Source organism: Quercus lobata, chromosome 2, assembly GCF_001633185.2.
Source record: "Quercus lobata isolate SW786 chromosome 2, ValleyOak3.0 Primary Assembly, whole genome shotgun sequence".
NCBI classification, from domain to species: Eukaryota; Viridiplantae; Streptophyta; class Magnoliopsida; order Fagales; family Fagaceae; genus Quercus; species Quercus lobata.
Genome location: NC_044905.1, coordinates 96,548,244 through 96,568,908, shown reverse-complemented (window position 1 = coordinate 96,568,908; position 20,665 = coordinate 96,548,244). Strand labels below are relative to the sequence as shown.

The 20,665-nt window shown below is 34.3% G+C and overlaps 1 protein-coding gene across 2 annotated transcripts; it reads left to right on the top strand.

The window, feature by feature from the left end:
• Window positions 1-9,024: 9,024 nt before the first annotated feature.
• Window positions 9,025-19,706, top strand: LOC115961005 (glutamate receptor 2.8-like). 2 transcript variants are annotated; one of them, XM_031080065.1, is made up of 5 exons: window positions 9,025-9,289; window positions 16,099-17,414; window positions 17,655-17,967; window positions 18,381-18,790; window positions 19,504-19,706. In XM_031080065.1, exons 1-5 carry the CDS (start codon window positions 9,025-9,027, stop codon window positions 19,624-19,626), a joined length of 2,427 nt encoding a protein of 808 aa, XP_030935925.1. In that variant the 3' UTR covers window positions 19,627-19,706. The 2 variants fall into 2 exon arrangements, with proteins under 2 accessions (XP_030935925.1, XP_030935921.1); XM_031080061.1 differs by having other exon boundaries at window positions 19,069-19,706.
• Window positions 19,707-20,665: the final 959 nt, after the last annotated feature.

Below are 20,665 nucleotides of genomic sequence, written 5' to 3'. Positions count from 1 at the left end.
CGTGTATTTTAGGAGATGTGGGAGTTATATGATGTACCTTAAAAGTGATAGTCCCAATCAAATAGTTATGATTATGTGTGAGTTAAAGTGATTTTCTCATATCTCAAATTATCATAACATGTAGACACTTATGCAATTTTGCAATATTTTTCACACACAACACGCAATATTCTTTGCTACTTTTGATACATGTGCAGATACAATGTGATTAGCCATCACAAGCAATACATGTGTTAATGTATGCTTCTTAAACTGTCTTGACTTGTTTTTGAAATATAAAATTGGTTAGACTTGTTTAGTGCATGTGTGTGTGTTTTGGGATCTAAATGCTTATCAATTTTATTGATGAGAAATGATTTTGAGAGATTAAAATATTGTTTGGATCTTTGGTTGAGTAGCATGTTTGATTGCATTCATATCTGTGTTTTTCTCTTCATTGAAAAACTGTTTTTTAAGCAACCTCGACTGCTCCTCGACACCTGGCTTATCTATCGAGCTCTTCAGATTCTTTTAATCGCAATCTTGATAGCTTCTTGATAGCACCTCGATCCATCGAGAAAGTTTCTGTCTCCTTGATAGCAGCTCGATAGCTCTTTGATCCATCGAGCTTCTTTTTGTCGTGGACACCTCTAGACACCTGCTTGATAGCTGTATCTGTCGACCCTTTCTAAAGCTTAACATCTCTTGACATCTCTAGCTATTGAGAATTACTGAGCTTCTATATATTTGTTCAGTGCGAATTGGACCTCATTTTGCTCGATCTCTCTAGACTCTTCACCTCCCAAAACTTCTCTCTCTCACTCCAAACTCCATCCTTAAGGATTTTTCATCTTAGATTAAGCTTTTCTTTACTTGGTAAGGGTCCTAATCCTTCCTTTTCATGCATTTCATGCACTTGACCTAACATTTTGGGATTTTTTTTTTGAAAACTTTGGGGTTTTTCAAAATTGATGAAGTTATTGTGAAATTTTGGGATGGGTTTTGTATTTTTGATCTTAAAACATCATGCATTGCATCTCATTTGCATTATAACAATGTTTCATGTATTCTTAGATGTGTGTTTACTTTGTTACAAACATGTGTGCTGGTAGGATTGGATTGGGCTGAGCCCATGATGTTTTTACTATTGCATATCACATGCTCATGCATTTTCATGCATATGTACTTTACATTCTTTATACTCTTGTATATTGAATTGTTTTGGGACTTTTCTGATAGTTTCTTTCTTCCCCTCTCTCTCTAGTTTATGTTAGTTGCGTCATGGCATCTAAACGTAAGTCTGTTCCGTCCCGGAACCCTCTTCATTCCGGGGCATCCACCTCTTCTGATCCTACTCCCTCACACGTCCAGTTCCGTAATGAGAAGGCCAAAACGGACTTCTTTGAGAACTTCTCTAGACAAGGCGTTCATTTAGAATGCCAAGTCATCTTGTCAAACTTCTCCGATACTGACCTACCCACTGTCATTCATAATAGGGGTTGGGAGTCACTGTGTGACGTCTTGGTCACTTGTCAATCCATGTTGATCTAGGAGTTCTACTCCAACATGCATGAATTTGATAATTCGGTACCTTTTTTTCTTACTTGTGTTTGAGGTATGCACATTGTGGTCACATCGGCTATTGTATCCAATGTGCTCCGTGTCTCAAGGGTAGAACATCTTGACTACCCCCGTTGTGATTGTTTGAGGAATGTGTCCAAAGACGAGCTCATATCTTCTTTTTGTGAGCGTCCATCTAATTTGGGTGATCGTCAGTTCACCTTTTGCATGGCCTTTGCTAAAGGCCCTAGGTTTCTTAACATCGTTATGACTTTTGTTTTGCATCATCTTTCTCACTATAACTCTATTATTGAGTCAAGAGCTAGATTTTTGCTTCCCTTTTTAGAGCATCTCACTATAGATTTTCCCTTTCATTTCATTCTTTCTATCATAGACATATATGGGGATACGACGATCCGTGATAAACTCATTTTCCCTTTAGCTATCACGAGGATTTTACGTCATTTTTCTGTTCCCTTTCTCGTATTTGACCACTTCCATGTTATATATGTCATTAACACCACTACTGTTAAACGAAGCAAGGTGCAGCTACATTCGAGGCGGTTCGGGTCGGTAGCTCCTCCCATTCCTTCAACTCCATCCACCTTCACTCCCTCTTCTTCTGCGGGAGGTGTGACTTTAGATGCGATCATGGTGCAGTTTCAATGCATGGATACTCACCTTGATACATTCTCTACTAAGTTGTATTAGGTGAACACCCATGTCGGCCGTATTACTAGACGGCAGGCTCGCCTTGGTGGCTTTATGGAGTCTCCCTCTCCTCCTCCTGAGGCATCCGAGGACGATAATGACTTCGACAATGACGATTATGAGGAGGATGGAGATGCTAGCTCTTCCAGCACTGACAAGATGTCTACTTAATACTCTTAACCTTTGTCACTCATGACAAAAAGGGGGAGTAGTTTTGAATATGGGAGTAGTCATATTTGTAGGGGGGAGGGTTAATATATGAGATTTTTGTTAGGAGGAGTGTTCATATTTTGAGGGATGTTGTGAGGATTTCATGTATCTTTTTCTTTTCTCTATATTTTAGATACATTGTTCATGTACCTTAGATCTTGTGATCAGTTTGACATACATTGTACTTATATTTGGTTTATATATATTAATGTATGTTCGTTCACTTATCTCTCCATGTGTTGTTTCTTTTCTTTTTTTATACACATGATTCTTGTATAGTGTATGCATTCTTTTATCTCTGTTTTACACTAAGATGCCGTGATAAGTTGTGTTTAAAGTGTTTCAGAATTACAGGTTGTCAAAGTCTACTTGCCATAAACTCTCTTCTTCCAAAATTTTTCAAGAATTTGTGTTAGGATAAATTTTGTTGTATTTAACAAGTGAATATAAGTTGAGTGATTTATGACTTCTCTCATATCATATTTGTTTGTTGTGATTTCGTCACGAATTAGCCAATTACATAAAATAGTGACATATGTTCCTATTATTGAATCACATATGTCCTAATATATATTTGGTTTATATATATTGATGTATGTTCTTTCACTTATCTCTCTATGTGTTGGTTCTTTTCTTTCTTTATACATGATTCTTATATATTGTATGCAATCTTTTATTTCTGTTTCATACTAAGATGTCGTGATGAGTTTTGTTTAAAGTGTTTCAGAAATACAGGTCGTCAAAGTCTACTCGCCATAAACTCTCTTCTTGCAAAATTTTTCAAGAGTTTTTGTTAGGATAGATTTTGTTTTATTTAACAAGTGAATATGAGTTGAGTGATTTAAAACTTCTCTTATATCTCATTTGTTTGTTGTGGTTTTGTCACGGATTGCCAAAGGGGGAGATTGTTAGGAAATATGTGATTCAATGATAGGAACATATGTTACTATTTTATGTAATTGGCTAATCCTCTGACAAAATACACTTTACTTGTAATTGGGTAGATCTAAGATGTGTTTAATACTTCAAGAAACAAGGTTTCAAGTTCAAGTGTTAAAGTCATCCAAGTCTGTCCAAGAATCAAGTCAAAAAGTGATGTTCATTAAATCTCAACAGCTAGCATCTATTGAGGTTTAAAAGCTGCTAAAGCCCGTGGCTCGACAGTTAGCTCAATAGATGGCTATATATGGAGGTTTATGAAACTCAGTTTTTCAGAACTATTTTTCATCCAATTCAAAAATGTATGTTTGGACTTTCGTTTCTCACAACCCTAAACATATATAAGGATTATTTTAAGGACCATAAAAGATTACAGAAGTTGCACAAGAGTACAATAGCACAAGTGTGAAGAATAGTGTGACTGGAAACCTAGTTTGCTCTAGTTCTTCTTTTTCTTGAAGAAGCTGTTGTGTTTATACACCATAAAGTTTTGTGACTAAGCAACTTCATGATCTTCATCGTCTGGATGAACTGAAAAACTTTGCAGCCAACATCCTTCTCAAGTTGGTGATTAAATTGTATATTGGGATCTGCGCAATTGGCTATCTATTGAGGTTTATGAAACGCAGTTTTTCAGGACTATTTTTCATCTAATCCTTGAATGTATGTTTGGGCTTTCTTTTCTCACAATCCTAAACATATATAAGGATTATTTTAAGGGTCGTAAAAGATTACAGAAGTTGCACAAGAGCACAGTTGCACAAGTGTGAAGAAGAGTGTGACCAGAAACCTAGTTTGGCCTAATTTTTTTTTTTTTTTGAAGCTGTTGTGTTTGTACATCATAGGGTTTTGTGACTAAGCAACTTCATGATCTTCATTGCTTAGATGAACTGAAGAACTTTGCAGCCAACATCCTTCTTAAGTTGGTGATTAAGTCGCGTACTGAGATCCGCACAATTGGTTAGTCAAGTACTCGGAGCCGTGCATTGAAAGAAGAGATTGTCGTTACAGAACAAGTCCAATTGGGTATTGGGGTAAGGGTTTAACTGTAGGTTGGTATAAGGTATTGGAATTCCTTTACTTATAATCGCTTGTTTTGATAATAGTAGATTCTCGGAAGTGATGACCTTAAAATTACTCGGTAGGGTTTTTGCAGTGTAGGTTTTTCCTATTTGTAAACAAATTATCGTGTCAATTTAATTTCCGCTGCATACTTAGTTTAATTGGTGATTTATTTGTACTGCCATGTATATTGCATGTTAATCTGATTAATTAATAAACTTGACTAATTAATCAATTAATTTATGACAAGGGGTCAATACATTTTTGACCTATCAATTTGCAATGTAAAATAGAAAGGGAAAAAATGAGGAAAATTGATGAAAAATGATTATTTAAATAAAATAGAAAATATGGGATTACGCGTGCGCGCGCGCACACACACACACACAGGTCTGGGTGTTCTTAATTAAGATGAACTAGATCTAAATTCTATCATTTTTGTTTTCGTTTTTAATTATGTTTTTTTCTTTTGTTAAAATTGATAAATTAATTTTTTAAGTTAGATGTTGATGTGGATCTGACGTGACATTTATTATTATTATTATTATTATTATTATTATTATTATTAGCCATGTCATAATCTAACATGCAAACCGTGCTTTTCGCTTGCCACGTGTGTAATTTCCGTTAGTGAGATGATGGTATGAACCAAAATGGTAACAATTTTTTATTTTCAGAGACTACGAAAATGAAAATTGGTCCAAAATGTAAGGACCAAAAGTGTAGTTTTACCTATTTTAAAGGCGAAAATCACATTTTTGTCCTTACATTTTCAGGCAATTCTCATTTTGGTCCCTAGATTTTATTTTTACCATTTTTAGTCATTATTTAGAAAAACGCCATCTATTTTAGTCCTTTCTGCCAGTGCTCTAATGGCAAAATCCTAGGTGGCAAATGGAAGTATTAATATAATAATAAAATTTTTTATTTTGCCATTAAAAAATTACACGTCAGCATCTAAATTAAAAAAAAAAATTATTAATTTTAACTAAATGAAAAAAAATTAAAAACAGAATTAAAAACAAAAACAAGAACACAAACAACAAAATTAAAACAAAAAATTTAAATTTAAGAACACAAAATTAAAAACCAAAATCACAAACCCAGAAAATAAGAACACAAAATTAAACTTCAAATCCACATCAAATTAAACATGAAAACAAAATTTAAAACCCAAAAAAGTTGAACAAGAAATTGAAACCCAGCAATCAAGAAGAAGAAATCATGGAAGGTTTAATTCCATTTCTTCTCCAAGCCATCAAGAAGACGAAGCCATCAATGGGTCATCTCATAGGCTAACCCATATTGAATTTCATCCACTAGATATGCCATAAACCCAAAACCTCACAAACCCAGATCGGAATACAACAGACACCACAAACCCACAAACCTAGATCAACGTAGACCACAAACCCAGAAACCCAGATACACCACAAACCCAGAAATCTACATACACCACAATCTCCGCCACTCGGTCCTGAGAAAAAGCCATTCATGTGCTCAGCGGTGACGTTCCCTCCATCACAGTCACTGACGAAAACCCACGTGTCCTCCAAGCTCAACTACCTCATCTCCGAGTTCCAATCTCTCCCAGAACCAATCGACCCTGTCAAGTGCTTGCTTCACTACGAGCCGCTGTTGCCAGAGCTGGACCAATCTACCAAGGTTGACTCGAATCGAGTCATGGGCTGTACAGCCCAGGTTTGGCTCTAGGCCGAACTGGGAAGCGATGGAAAGATGAGGTTTTTCGCTGACAGCGATTCCGAAATCAGCTGAGGCTTCTGCTCTTACCTCGTTTAGGTTCTCGACGGTGCAGTGTCGGAGGAGGTGATGAAGATCACCACAGATGTTTGGGTTTTAAATTTGATGTTTTCATGTTTAATCTGATGCGGATTTGAAGTTTAATTTTGTGTTCCTATTTTCTGGGTTTGTGATTTTGGTTTTTAATTTTGTGTTTTTAAATTTAAATTTTGTGTTTTAGTTTTGTTGTTTGTGTTCTTATTTTTGTTTCTAATTTTTTTTATTTAGTTAAAATTAATAAATTAATTTTTTTTAATTTAGATGCTTACGTGGCTTTTTTAATATCAAAATAAAATTTATTATTATTATTTTAATATGTTCGTTTGCCAATTAGGATTTTGCCGTTACGGCACTGACGGAAAGGACTAAAATGGATATCGTTTTTCTAAATAGGGATTAAAAACGATAAAAATAAAATCTATGGACCAAAATGTGATTTTCGCTTATTTTAAATAGTCTCATTGAGTCTATACAACAAAGTCGTTATCAAACATTTATGGCAATGACATTGATTTACTTGTAGCACTGTATTCACAGGCAAGGGTTAATTTTAGGTAGTTTCGGAGCAATACTTCAATTTCTGACATAGGGGTGAGCACTACGGTTGGACCCACGTGTGGGGCCCACCCAATATGTGATAAGAGCTTAGAGTACTATTATGGAACTGGAAAATACTACGACCACAACTTTTATCACAACTTGCTTAATATCAAAATAAAATTTATTATTATTATTTTAATATGTCTGTTTGCCAACTAGGATTTTGCCGTTAGGGCACTGACGGAAAGGACTAAAATGGATATTGTTTTTCTAAATAGGGACTAAAAACGGTAAAAATAAAATCTAGGGACCAAAATGTGATTTTCGCTTATTTTAAATAGTCTCATTGAGTCTATACAACAAAGTCGTTATCAAACATTTATGGCAATGACATTGATTTACTTGTAGCACTGTATTCACAGGCAAGGGTTAATTTTAGGTAGTTTCGGAGCAATACTTCAATTTCTGACATATGGGTGAGCACTATGGTTGGACCCATATGTGGGGCCCACCCAATATGTGATAAGAGCTTAGAGTACTGTTATGGAACTGGAAAATACTAAGACCACAACTTTTATCACAACTTGCTTAATATCAAAATAAAATTTATTATTATTATTTTAATATGTCCGTTTGCCAACTAGGATTTTGCCGTTAGGGCACTGACGGAAAGGACTAAAATGGATATCGTTTTTCTAAATAGGGATTAAAAACGGTAAAAATAAAATCTAGGGACCAAAATGTGATTTTCTCTTATTTTAAATAGTCTCATTGAGTCTATACAACAAAGTCGTTATCAAACATTTATGGCAATGACATTGATTTACTTGTAGCACTGTATTCACAGGCAAGGGTTAATTTTAGGTAGTTTCGGAGCAATACTTCAATTTCTGACATAGGGGTGAGCACTACGGTTGGACCCACGTGTGGGGCCCACCCAATATGTGATAAGAGCTTAGAGTACTGTTATGGAACTGGAAAATACTAAGACCACAACTTTTATCACAACTTGCTTAATATCAAAATAAAATTTATTATTATTATTTTAATATGTCCGTTTGCCAACTAGGATTTTGCCGTTAGGGCACTGACGGAAAGGACTAAAATGGATATCGTTTTTCTAAATAGGGATTAAAAACGGTAAAAATAAAATCTAGGGACCAAAATGTGATTTTCTCTTATTTTAAATAGTCTCATTGAGTCTATACAACAAAGTCGTTATCAAACATTTATGGCAATGACATTGATTTACTTGTAGCACTGTATTCACAGGCAAGGGTTAATTTTAGGTAGTTTCGGAGCAATACTTCAATTTCTGACATAGGGGTGAGCACTACGGTTGGACCCACGTGTGGGGCCCACCCAATATGTGATAAGAGCTTAGAGTACTGTTATGGAACTGGAAAATACTAAGACCACAACTTTTATCACAACTTGCTTAATATCAAAATAAAATTTATTATTATTATTTTAATATGTCCGTTTGCCAACTAGGATTTTGCCGTTAGGGCACTGACGGAAAGGACTAAAATGGATATTGTTTTTCTAAATAGGGATTAAAAACGGTAAAAATAAAATCTAGGAACCAAAATGTGATTTTCGCTTATTTTAAATAGTCTCATTGAGTCTATACAACAAAGTTTTTATCAAACATTTATGGCAATGACATTGATTTACTTGTAGCATTGTATTCACAGGCAAGGGTTAATTTTAGGTAGTTTCGGAGCAATACTTCAATTTTTGACATAGGGGTGAGCACTACGGTTGGACCCACGTGTGGGGCCCACCCAATATGTGATAAGAGCTTAGAGTACTGTTATGGAACTAGAAAATACTAAGACCACAACTTTTATCACAACTTACTTACGTGGTAAGTTGTAAATGGTGAAGTAAAAGTGGTGGGTTCATATGAGTTCACAATTCCACCACTTATGATTTGCCATGTAAGCTAGTTGTGGCAAAAGTGGTGTTCCTAGCATTACTTCTTCAGAGCTATCTAAGTATTTTCCTCATTTTTGAGCCTAATAACCAAAGTCAATATCCAACATCTTGGCAATGACCCTATTTCCAAACATGCTGTACTCATTGGACCCATTTGTGTGATGTAAGCTGCCCCAAAATTCCACATGGAATGGAAGCCATATGTCTATAAATTAATACAGTTAACGCATGGTTCTCTCTAGCTAGCAATTAGGAAAGGTTAGCTTGACAATGTCCATGACAATGACAAACCAGAAGCCCCTCTCTAAATTCCTATCCTTTCTTTTGCTCAGTCTCAGCCTTTGCGGTTATGAGCCTTTGATGATGGCAAATGAGTTGATACCAGTTGGAGTAGTTCTTGATTTGAAGTCCCCGGTTGGAAGAGTGGCAGAGAGGTACCTGTCCATGGCGCTCTCAGACTACTATGCTGTGAATCATAACTATAGCACAAGACTTTCTCTTCTCACAAAGGATTCTGGGAATGATGTTATTGCTGCAGCATCTGCAGGTACCTATGCACATATGCACATTATATAATATAAGCACAAGCTAGCTCTCACACACAAATGAAAACATGATAATAATTCATCTAAAAAGCAAGGAAAAGTGTTACATACACCAGGATAGTGTGGCCTACAAAGCTTCTCGTAAGAAGATTTTTAAGATTAGGATATTTTCAGGAATAAAATCCTTTTTCGTTTCAAAATCCTTGTCTTGTCAATTTCAACGTTAAGATTCTATCTTTTGGATCTATAGTGTACTGTGTACTGTGTGTACATACTTAAGTTACGTGGTAGTCTTTACGCTTCTAAAATTATAAAATTTAATTGTATTATGAAATGGATTCATTTTAAATGAAAATAATCGTTATTCTCTTTTCCATTAGCAACTTTAGAAAATTGTTGCAAACCCTAGTCCTTATACTAAGTAATGAATCTCACTCTCAAATAAAGTCCCAAGAAAATTTGCTCCTCCATGTTATTAGTGCTCCATTTGTTTTCTTGTAAAATATCTTATGAAAAATATTTTCATCAATTATCATGTTTGTTTTACTGTAAAAATTGGTCAAACCTGAAAATATTTTCCGTTGACCCTGACTCCCTGCCCCCCACCCCCCCCGGTAGGCATCTAGTGGTGGTTGGTTCGGCCATTGGTCTAGTGGCTAGTGTTGACGGTTTGGTCATTGAAGCCGGCAGCTTGGTCACTCTACCAGAGCCACTAGTTTTGGTTGGTAGTGTTTAAAAATTTTTATACGTCACACCAAATATTTGAAAAAATTTTACATATAAAATATTTTACAGTCTCGTTTGGATAGTTGATTGCGTTTATCATTTGGCGTTTTGGCCTTTTTTTTTTAATTATTTTTTTTATTGTTTTTAAGTTTTCAGTAAAATAAGTGGTATCCAAATGCATACTACATTTGAAATTTTTTTAGAGTGAAACAAACTGATTATAACATACAAATTTTTTAACATGTATAGTCAAGTTTAGTTTAGGTCCTATAAATATTATCTTCACATGGTCAGAATCAAGATTTTATCTTTGGAGGGCGAAAGCTTGAAACAAATAAATTATCACCTTTCAATAACAAGATGTATACAAATAGTCAAAACTATATTAATATATGAAAAATGTAAACTAATATCTATTTAGTAAAAGAAAAAATATGAAAAATAATTTTTTCCTAATATATTTATACTCAAAACATATTAAAATGGACTCAATGTTATTTTAAATCCCAAAAATTATCTAGTTTTGATTTTGAGATAGCTTTGTTGCGATTTTAATTTCTATGTACAAAATCTAAGAGTTCATTAAAGAAAGCCATTTTCACATTTTGTTGCAGTGCCTAATTTTAACAATATTATAATTAGAATTGAAAAGTCATGTATTGTAGCTGGTTTTTCCGCCACCTACAAATCAAATCAAAATCAATTTTTTTTTTAATAAGAAAATCAATACTTATTGTGGGGCCTAAAATCTGAGGTCTCAGCCCACTTTGTATTAAAAGCCCAAAACCCAGGCCGAGGAGCCTTACTGCTAAGAACGCACAATGAGAGCTCCTTGAAGGTCCAAGGATATGGCCGAGGACGACTTTACGCCCAACATCTCACAAAAAAGCCTGAAGAAAAGGACAAATTCAGTACAGGAGCAGCACAAGGGAGAAGGCTGCCAACGCCTTAATGTGGAGCCCATCGCCTGACAAACCCATACTCATACCATGCTGTCCAGCTTTTCCCAACCACTCTGATGTGAGGATTGACAAGACGAGTAACCACCCCGAACAAGGAGAAACGGACATGTAGGCGAAGAATGGGAAGGAAATACTAGTATAAAAGGGAAGCTCGTTGCATTGACAAAGGGGCGGCCCCGGAACCAGAGAAAAGGGGGAAGACGAACTCATAAAAAGGAGGACGGCGAAGGCGAGACTCTCCTCGGACCAATTCCGAGGAGATAGATCTTCATACCACATCCGTGTAAGGCTTAGACGTACAGACCAAATCCACCTTCGAATGGGCTTCCATGAAAATCCTGACTAAACCGTTACCCAACGACCAAAGTCCAGCCTTTCCAAACCCACTCTCTACAAATCATATTGTTCGGGCCTTTTTACATACGAGCCCAAAGCCATCTTTGGATCGTTAAAAATCGTGTCCTTACACTTATTATAACTAAAAACTAACTAGTATTTCCGAGTATATTTTTAAGAAAAGCGTTCGGCTTATGTCTAGTGAAAGTTTTCATTGGACATGGTAAGATTCAGACACGTGTCCACAATTCAACGTGTCCAGTGAAATCTTTCATTGGACACAAGCTGAACCCTTAAGAAAAAACCCAAACAAAAAAGGACTTAAATCATTTAGATGTAATATACATTTGGATTCAGAGTTTCACATTTGCTTTTTGAGTTTTGCCCCCTTTTTTTTTTTTGAGAAGTCAGTTTTTATGTGAATACACAGTTTAGTGAGTCCCGTGCACTGTTCACAAGACACATAAACATCTTTTTTTAACAAAACTTTCATTAAAAATGGGTCACACGGTACTATTCACACATTTAAAAATTATTTTGCTACGGTGTGTTTAGTTTTTAGCAAAATAAGCAGTATCCAACAGACCCGTAGTCAAATATGATAACATGCAAACTCCAAAGATTTGGGGGTGCTTGGTAGAGGAGTTTGAGTAATGTTGTTTGGATGTTTTTGATATACGTGTGGGTGAAAAAGTGTGTGGAAAAATGTGTAATATTGTTTAAAATGCTCAAAAGTGTGTAATGTTGATCTTTTTAACTTTGGTTATAGTTTTGAAATCCAGACCGGATCGACTGTATGGTCTGACCAGGTTAACCAAGAATAGTCTCTTGAGACGGTTCTTTTAACCTCAAAACTCGCTATACACAAAAAACACAATAAACTATTTGAACCGCGGTTGAACTGCCTAGAACCGCTTAGGTTGGATAACCATGTCCGGGTCTCATTGGTTAGGCCGAAACTGGAAAAAATAAGATAAAGAAGGAGCATTGTGCCATTTTCTCTGTTGAACTTTGTTTTTTTTCTCTCATCCTCACCCCAAATCCGAAAATGCAGTCCCAAAACACACTAAGTCCACAAAATAAAAAAGAAATGAAAAGCACAAACCTTATCTTTACTCCTTGTTTTGCGTTTTCCAATTTTTCCTTCTTCTCCATTCTTCTGCATTTATTATTCTTGCTTCTTTGGCGTTTCCTTTTTTCTTCTGTCACTGGTGAATGGTGCCCAAAACCAAAAGAAATCACAAGTCTAAGGTATTTGCTTTTCCAATAAAGCTATCTACCAATATGGCAGACACTACCCCTTCCCCATGAAATAGTTGGACATGAGGCCACGCTTCCACCATTCATTTTCTTTTAAATTTCTTTAAATTTTTTTTCATTTAATTGCATTTTTTATAGGACATTTAAATATTTAATTGCATTATTTATTTGTATTACAAACCCAAAAATTCGTATATTAAATTCATGTACTGTGTAAATTAGGATTTATATTATAGATTAAATAAATGTGTATAATATTACATAAATTTATAAAATAAGTGTACAATATTATTCATCTTTGCATAAAAATATACAATTGTAAGGACACGATTCTCTGGCGGCCCAATAAGGATGTTGGGCTCGCGCACGGAAGATCCCTCACAATATAATTTGTAGAGAGTGGGCTTAAAAAGCTAGCCGCTGGTCGCGGGGCGATGTCCGATCCTGGTTTTAGAGAAATTCAGGTAGAAAAAGGTGTTGGGCCTGAACATTTAAGCCCTAAGACGTCGCACCATATGGGATGGGACTCCTCGGAGTTGATCCGAGGACCATTGAGGCCTAACCCCGGTTATCCAAAGACGGACTTTCTTCAGTGAAGTCCGGTGTTGTTGAGATGTTCTCTCCCGTGTGATCCTCCTTTTTCGGAGGTGGGATGGGGTCCCCTTTAGATTTACTTGCTTTCTTCTTTTATACTCGTCTGTGTTAATTGTCCTTCGTCCACGTGTAGGGTTAATCTTTACAAGACTGATATTTGTCCCATCAGTCTAATCCCAGAATTGTTGGGTATGGTTGATAAGGCTGCAGAGTACGGCTCTGTCATGTGTTGGGTCTTATCTGGAAGGGTAGTAAGGATAACTTCCCCAAGATATTTTGGATCTCCTTACAAATTCGTCCCTATACCAGTTTTACCCATTTATTTCGGTGGGATTCAGGATCTGCCGAGGACCAAACTGTCCTCGGCTACCTTCCAAAATTGTTTTGTGCTCTATACTGTAGAGCTTGGGCCACAGCTCTCCTCGGACTGGGCCTTCGGATTTTCCAGGAGCAATCGGGCTTGGTCCTTAAATTATTGGGCCCCACAATAACGTTGTAGACATTCATTTTGTTTATAATATAAATTTATTTTATCTTGATAGTATAATGTAAAGTAATAATATTTTTTTTATATATTATTTTTAACAATTAATAATAATATTTCGTTGATTTTTGAAACACTATAATGAAAGTTATGATATAAAAAATACATTTGAATGAGGGTCTTTATATTTATTTGAATTATTTTAGTTTTTCTATTTATACTAATTTATTATATTATCTATATTTTAAATAACTATTAAATTAATTATGACATCATCATAGTTCAACTTCAATTCGACCTTGGTCCAACCTCGAAATCCTTGAATTTCTTCATTCTCCGATTCTTTGAACAGTTCGAGTTTTAAAATCATATTCCTAACAAAAAAACTAAAGAGTCAAACGCAATTGATTTTTTTATTTTATTTTTTATTTATATAATAAAACAAATAGTTATTTAACTATTTTAAAATTTTAAATAAGTTGACAAATAAGTTGATACAAAAAAAACACTTAAGAATCTGTTAAGGAAATGGGTTGTTTGTTCTAGGAAGGACCACATACTATGGGAATGAACTAGATAACCATTTTATTTTATTTTTTGGGTAAATATTCAATTTGAGGGGCCAGGTATAATTTTCCCCCAAATTTAAAACCTTAATCTTATGCATATACAAACTATTTAAAAAAAAAAAATCTTAGGGGTTCCCTTAGTCTAGAAATAGCTTCTTTTTTTCTTTTTCTTTTTTAATCTTTTAAAATTTTTTTTTTTATAGGAGTCTAGAAATTGCTTTGTCCCTTCACCTCCACCACCTTTTACAAAAAATTATTGGCGTATTGTAAAGTATTAGTTTTGTAGTTGTGATAAACTTTGTGACCTCTTTATGAATGGAGCGCATGGCAAAGCTAAGAATTGAATTGGAAAATAAAGAAATAAACACAGTATTTTATACCAATTTGGAAAATAAAAAGTCATTGATTTTGAATACTAAGTGATTTTTAAATGTAAAAATTCATTAAAAGATAGTATATTAATCATTGTCTTATGTTTATCTATTAGGGCAAGACTTAAGTGTTGTTCTTTAGATTCCACTTTTAAAATTTTGCCATATAACTTTTTTCTTATTAAATAAACATGTAATTTTTAGTTAAATAGCTATATGACAGAATTTTGAAAATAGAATTTAAGGAACAACACTTAAAGTACTGTACATAAGTTTTTTTCTATCTATTAAGGGGGTTTCACATGTGAAATTCATTTTTAGTAGTTGACTATATATACCAGTGAAACTTTGTCAATTTTGTTATATTGATTAATATAAACTATTCAATTTATTATGCAATCATCTCCTTCCTTTGTAAAGTATAATGAATTACTGCAAAAAGAATTTGATTAATATAAACTATTCAATTTAATTATTACGTAATCATCTCCTTCCTTTGTATAGTATAATGAATTACTGCAAAAAGAATTTGATTAATATACTCTTTAAAATTTATTATGTAATTAAATTCTTTTGTTGCTTTTCCTTTAATTAAAACTCTTGTTTCTTCATATTCTTTTTTCTCTTACTATTTTTATAAGTTATTGTTGGGGCACTATAATTTAATTCCCTATAACTGCTCTAAAAATAGGCCTACGACAATACCATAAAATATTTGAGTATATATTTTTCATTGCTAATTGGTTTTGAGGTAGAGTGACACAGTTTAAATTCGACAATTGGTATCATAGTAGGTCACAGGTTCAGCTCCCTGCTACACATGTGTAGGTGTTGGGAGTGGGATTGTTGTGCAGAGGCCTAGTGGGCCAAGTCTAAAATCCAACTAGGGACGGAGGTCAAATTAGGCCAAGTCTCAATCAACCTATTGGTGTTGGACTGTCATCTTATTAGGGAATAAAGTTATGCCTTTATCATTGACTATAGTTTTTGGTGCAGTAAGTAAGCTCTTGGTCCTAACAGTTTTGAACCAAAATAGACATTAATTGGTTTTGAGGTAGAGTGACACAATTTAAATTCGACAATTGGTATCATAGTAGGTCACAGGTTCAACTCCCTGCTACACATGTGTAGGTGTTGGGAGTGGGATTGTTGTGCAGAGGCCTAGTGGGCCAAGTCTAAAATCCAACTAGGGACGAAGGTCAAATTAGGCCAAGTCTCAATCAACCTATTGGTGTTGGGCTGCCATCTTATTAGGGAATAAAGTTATGTCTTTATCATTGACTATAGTTTTTGGTGCAGTAAGTAAGCTCTTGGTCCTAACAATTTTGAACCAAAATAGACATTGATAAAATATGTTGGTGTATAGTTTCAACATGTTAATATTTTCCAGAATGTATTGATAAAGTTTATTATCAGTGTATTGTTGTTGTTGTTGTTATAGTACTTGTTTTGAACATTGCCAGTAAAATTTCAATTTTCTAAATAATTTACTGTTGCAATGAAATTCAGCACTAGATTTAATGAAGAAAGAAGAAGTGCAGGCCATTATAGGACCTCAAAGGTCAGCACAAGCTAGGTTTGTGATAGAACTTGGTCGTAAAGCTCAGGTTCCCATCATTTCCTTTTCAGCCACAAGTCCTTCTCTTTCTCCATCCCAAAACAAGTTTTTCTTGCGCACAGCCCAAGATGACTCCGCACAAGTTAAAGCCATAGCAGACATTGTTAAGGCCTTCGGTTGGCCGGAAATTGTCCTTATTTACGAAGACACAGAGTATGGCAATAGTTTGATTCCACATTTAATGGAAGCTTTACAAGTGATTGACACTCGGGTCCTTTATAGATGTGTCATTCCTCCATCATCTAATAGTACGGAAATCATTAAAGAGCTTAAAAAGTTAAAGGCAAATCACGCAAGAATATTTCTTGTTCACATGACTGCTTCACTTGGCTCCAAACTCTTTGCACTTGCAAAGAATGCAGAAATGATGAGTGACGGGTATGCATGGATGGTCACAGATGGTTTATCATCTTTGCTAGATCCTATGAGCTCAAAGGTCATGGACTCAATGCAAGGTGTATTGGGAATAAGGCCATACTTATCCCTATCTAAACATCTTGAAGATTTTGAAAGAAAATGGAAGAGAAATTTAACCTCAATCCAGGCAAAGATCAGGAGTACTACTAGCTTAAACCTGTTTGGATTATGGGCATATGATACAATTTGGGCATTGGCTATGGCAGTGGAGAAGGCTGGCATGCATTCCAGCTTCTTCAAGCAAAATGTTAGCGGTTGTAATGCTGATCTGGCAGCTTTAGACATTTTTGAAAATGGTACAAGGCTTCGCAATACAATTGTAAATACTACATTTGAAGGCCTAAGCGGGAATTTTGGTTTGGTTAATGGGCAGTTGGAGCCTTCAGCCTTTGAAGTATTCAATGTGATAGGAAAAACCGAGATAAATATTGGATATTGGACCCCACAAAGAGGATTTTCCAAAGATTTAAAGGATACTAGTGAAAAGGCATACTCGACCTCAAAGGACAAACTTAAACCACTGATTTGGCCAGGATACACAATACACCAACCTCCTTCAAGGTTAAGGATTGGGGTTCCAGTGAAAAATGGTTTTAAACAATTCGTGAAGTTGGAATGGAAATCTTCTACCGATGATTCGCCTAATGTATCAGGATTTTCCATTGATGTGTTCAATGCTGTACTAGATTCATTTCCCTTCCCCCTTCATTATGAGTTTATTCCCTATATGAATAAACAAAGGCAGAGCAATGGGACATACGATCAACTTCTTTACGAGATTAAGACTAAGGTGGGTGCCCCCCAAACCCCCATCCCCCCCACCCCCCCCTCCCTTTTATATATATATACGTGTGTGTGAGATAGAGAGATCAGTGCGACTTTATCAATATAATGAATAAATATTGATTTTTTTTTATACTAATGGCACATCAATTTGTATAATTCGTGTGGTAAAATTGTAATATCTCTTACTTCTTTAAATTTATTTCAAAGTCCATAAATTGATAATTACCTCTCTCTCAAAATACAGAAGTATGATGCAGTTATTGGAGACACAACAATTATTGCTAATCGCTCCACGTATGTTGATTTCACTTTGCCTTATACGGAATCAGGCGTGCAAATGGTGGTTTCAGTAAAGCATGATGAGAGAAAAAGCTTGTGGATCTTTTTAAAGCCACTAAGCTTGAAATTATGGCTAACAACTGGTGCAGTGTTCATTGTTATAGGTTTAGTCATATGGGTTCTTGAACATCGTGTAAACACTGAGTTTCGAGGCCCTCTAGAGCAACAACTTGGCTTGATTTTCTGGTTTTCCTTCTCTACACTTGCCTTTGCTCACAGTAAGTTTCTTCATTCTTGTAGAAAGATTTTAGGGAAAAGTATGCAAGACCATTATTTTTTCTCCATAAAGCATGAAACTACATAATATGATTTTGTGTTACCCATTATGCATCCATGAAAATAAAGGATAAGTTGCTCATATGAGAACACATGTCCATATATAGATATGCATTTTTACAATAAAACAGTGCCAAAAGGGGATTTTGTATTACATTAATTTTTTTTTTTTTTTTAAGAAGGTTAAATGTTACACAACTATTGGCTTATGCATAAAACAACATCACAATGGGTTAAGTGTTACGCTTAAAACATAAAGGGGATTTTAATCTCTCTATTTGTGGTTCAATTTAAATCAAAACATGGGTATTTGTTATGCACATGCATAGTAATAATAATTCAATGCTATTTGCAGGGGAGAAAGTGGTAAATAATTGGTCAAGATTTGTGCTAGTCATATGGATTTTCTTGGTACTCATCCTAACTCAAAGTTATACTGCTAGCCTAACCTCAATATTAACAGTACAGAGATTGCAACCTACATTTGTTGATGTAAAAGAGGTTAAAGAGAATGGTTATTTTGTTGGATATCAAAAGAATTCCTTTGTTAAGGAGTTTCTAAAAGAACAATTAGATATCCCTGAGTCCATGTTGAAACCATATGACACCATTGAAGAGTATCATGAAGCACTGTCAAACGGAACTCGCAATGGCGGGGTTGCAGCTATTTTTGATGAAATCCCTTATTTAAAGATCTTCCTTGCAAAGTATTCCTCTAAGTATACTACAATTGGACCCCTCTACCATACCGATGGATTTGGCTTTGTGAGTCTCTCACTCTCTCTGTTAAAATTTTATTTTCTAAATTTAAGACTGTACATTGTGTCACATTATTTTAAAATTTAAATAATTTGACATTGGATATACCTTTAAATTTGTAATATTTAACCTCAATCATGACACTGGTATTACTATTTTAGTGTGTGCTCTAATAAGTATTATTATTCACTAAAAAAACATGTAATTCATATAGTAATTCTTGTGAAATGGACTCCTCTATTTTTTATTCCTAAATGCTATAATTTTTTAACTTGTTTATTTAGGCATTCCCACAAGGATCTCGTTTTGTCCCTCACATGTCAAGGGCAATCTTGAATGTCACACAAAATAGATCAAAAATTCAAGCAATTGAGAATAAGTACGATTTAAGTCAGTTTAACTATGAAGATCAAAACACCAGAATCTCTCTAGATAGTCATAGTCTTGATGTGGACAGTTTTAAGGGCCTCTTCCTCATCGCTGGAATTGCTTCTGTGGTCTCATTCTTGGTTTATATGTTTAAGTTATTTTACTCACATTGGCCTGTTTTGAGCGAAGAAAATCCTGTCGACTCATGTTGGTCCAAATTAGTTAAAATGGCAAAACATTTTGACCAGAAAGATCTCTCTTCACATACCTTTAAGGGAGAAGAATCAAGGGTATATGTCGTAGCAAGTCCTGAGGTTTTTGAACCTTCACCTGGTATTGATGATATGCAGAATCACACAAGGAATTCCACAGAAGGATCAGATGATGTGGTTATAGACGATGACAATGATAGTCTTTCTTCAAGTTCAAGGCATGGTGATGCATCTATGCAGGATGTACCCAATTCATCATAGACATGGTTTTCTACCTAAATCTTTAAGAGATGAACTCATTTCCCTAAGCTGGGTTCATAATTTATTACTTGAAAATTATGTAAAATATATCATATGCAATGTAATAAAATATAATAGTCTTATCAATCTTGATTACATTGATTGACTATCTTCTTTTTGTAGGAAGAGATTACTTTTTTTTTTTTTTTTTTTTGTGTTTTGTTTTGTTTTTGTCTTGGTTCGAATTCCCATCTGTTCTACTCTAGATTCCAAGGATTCAGATCTAGCTCTATTTGTTTTAGTGACAATATTTTCTAGAAAATTAGTCATTTTTCAAACAAATGTTTTTAATAAAAGTATCTCATTTTTCTATATTTGGTAACAACCTTAAATAATGAGTTGAAATAAATTTTTTTTGAATTTCTCTTATTTAGCTTGCTGTGAGATAAATTTGTTTTTCAAAACATTTTAGTAGAAAACTTCCTTTAAAAAAAAAAAACCATATTTTTTATGTTGACTAAAGATAATTTTATTTTGACTCATTTTTTCTGATACTATCAAACATTGAATAACACGAAAAATTATCTTTACATAAGATGTTCCATCGAAAAAAGTGACTCCATTCTTCATTCTTCTTTCTAGCAAATTAAAAACTTGGGTAGGAAATATAATTTTCAATTAAAATGATCAGTTTTTTAAATCATTTCAATTCACACTCTTAATGAACTTTAGGTGAAAGGAGTTTCATTATTTATTAGATTAATTATTAATGTATTATAAGTTTTTATATCTAATAAAGATTCATTTTATTTTATTTTTATTTTAATGAGATATCTAATATCTAATAAAGACTTGGCCTTACACAATGTGCATTTAATTTTTTGTTCTTTTGCTTTGATTATATATTTTGTTACTAAATTTCAATTATATCATTAAATTATTTATTAACTTACATATATATATATATATATTTAAAATTGTGCCTCATGAAAAGTGGATACCCTGCATTTACGACAAAATATGTAAGAATTTGGTCTTATAGTGTGTGTGTATATATATA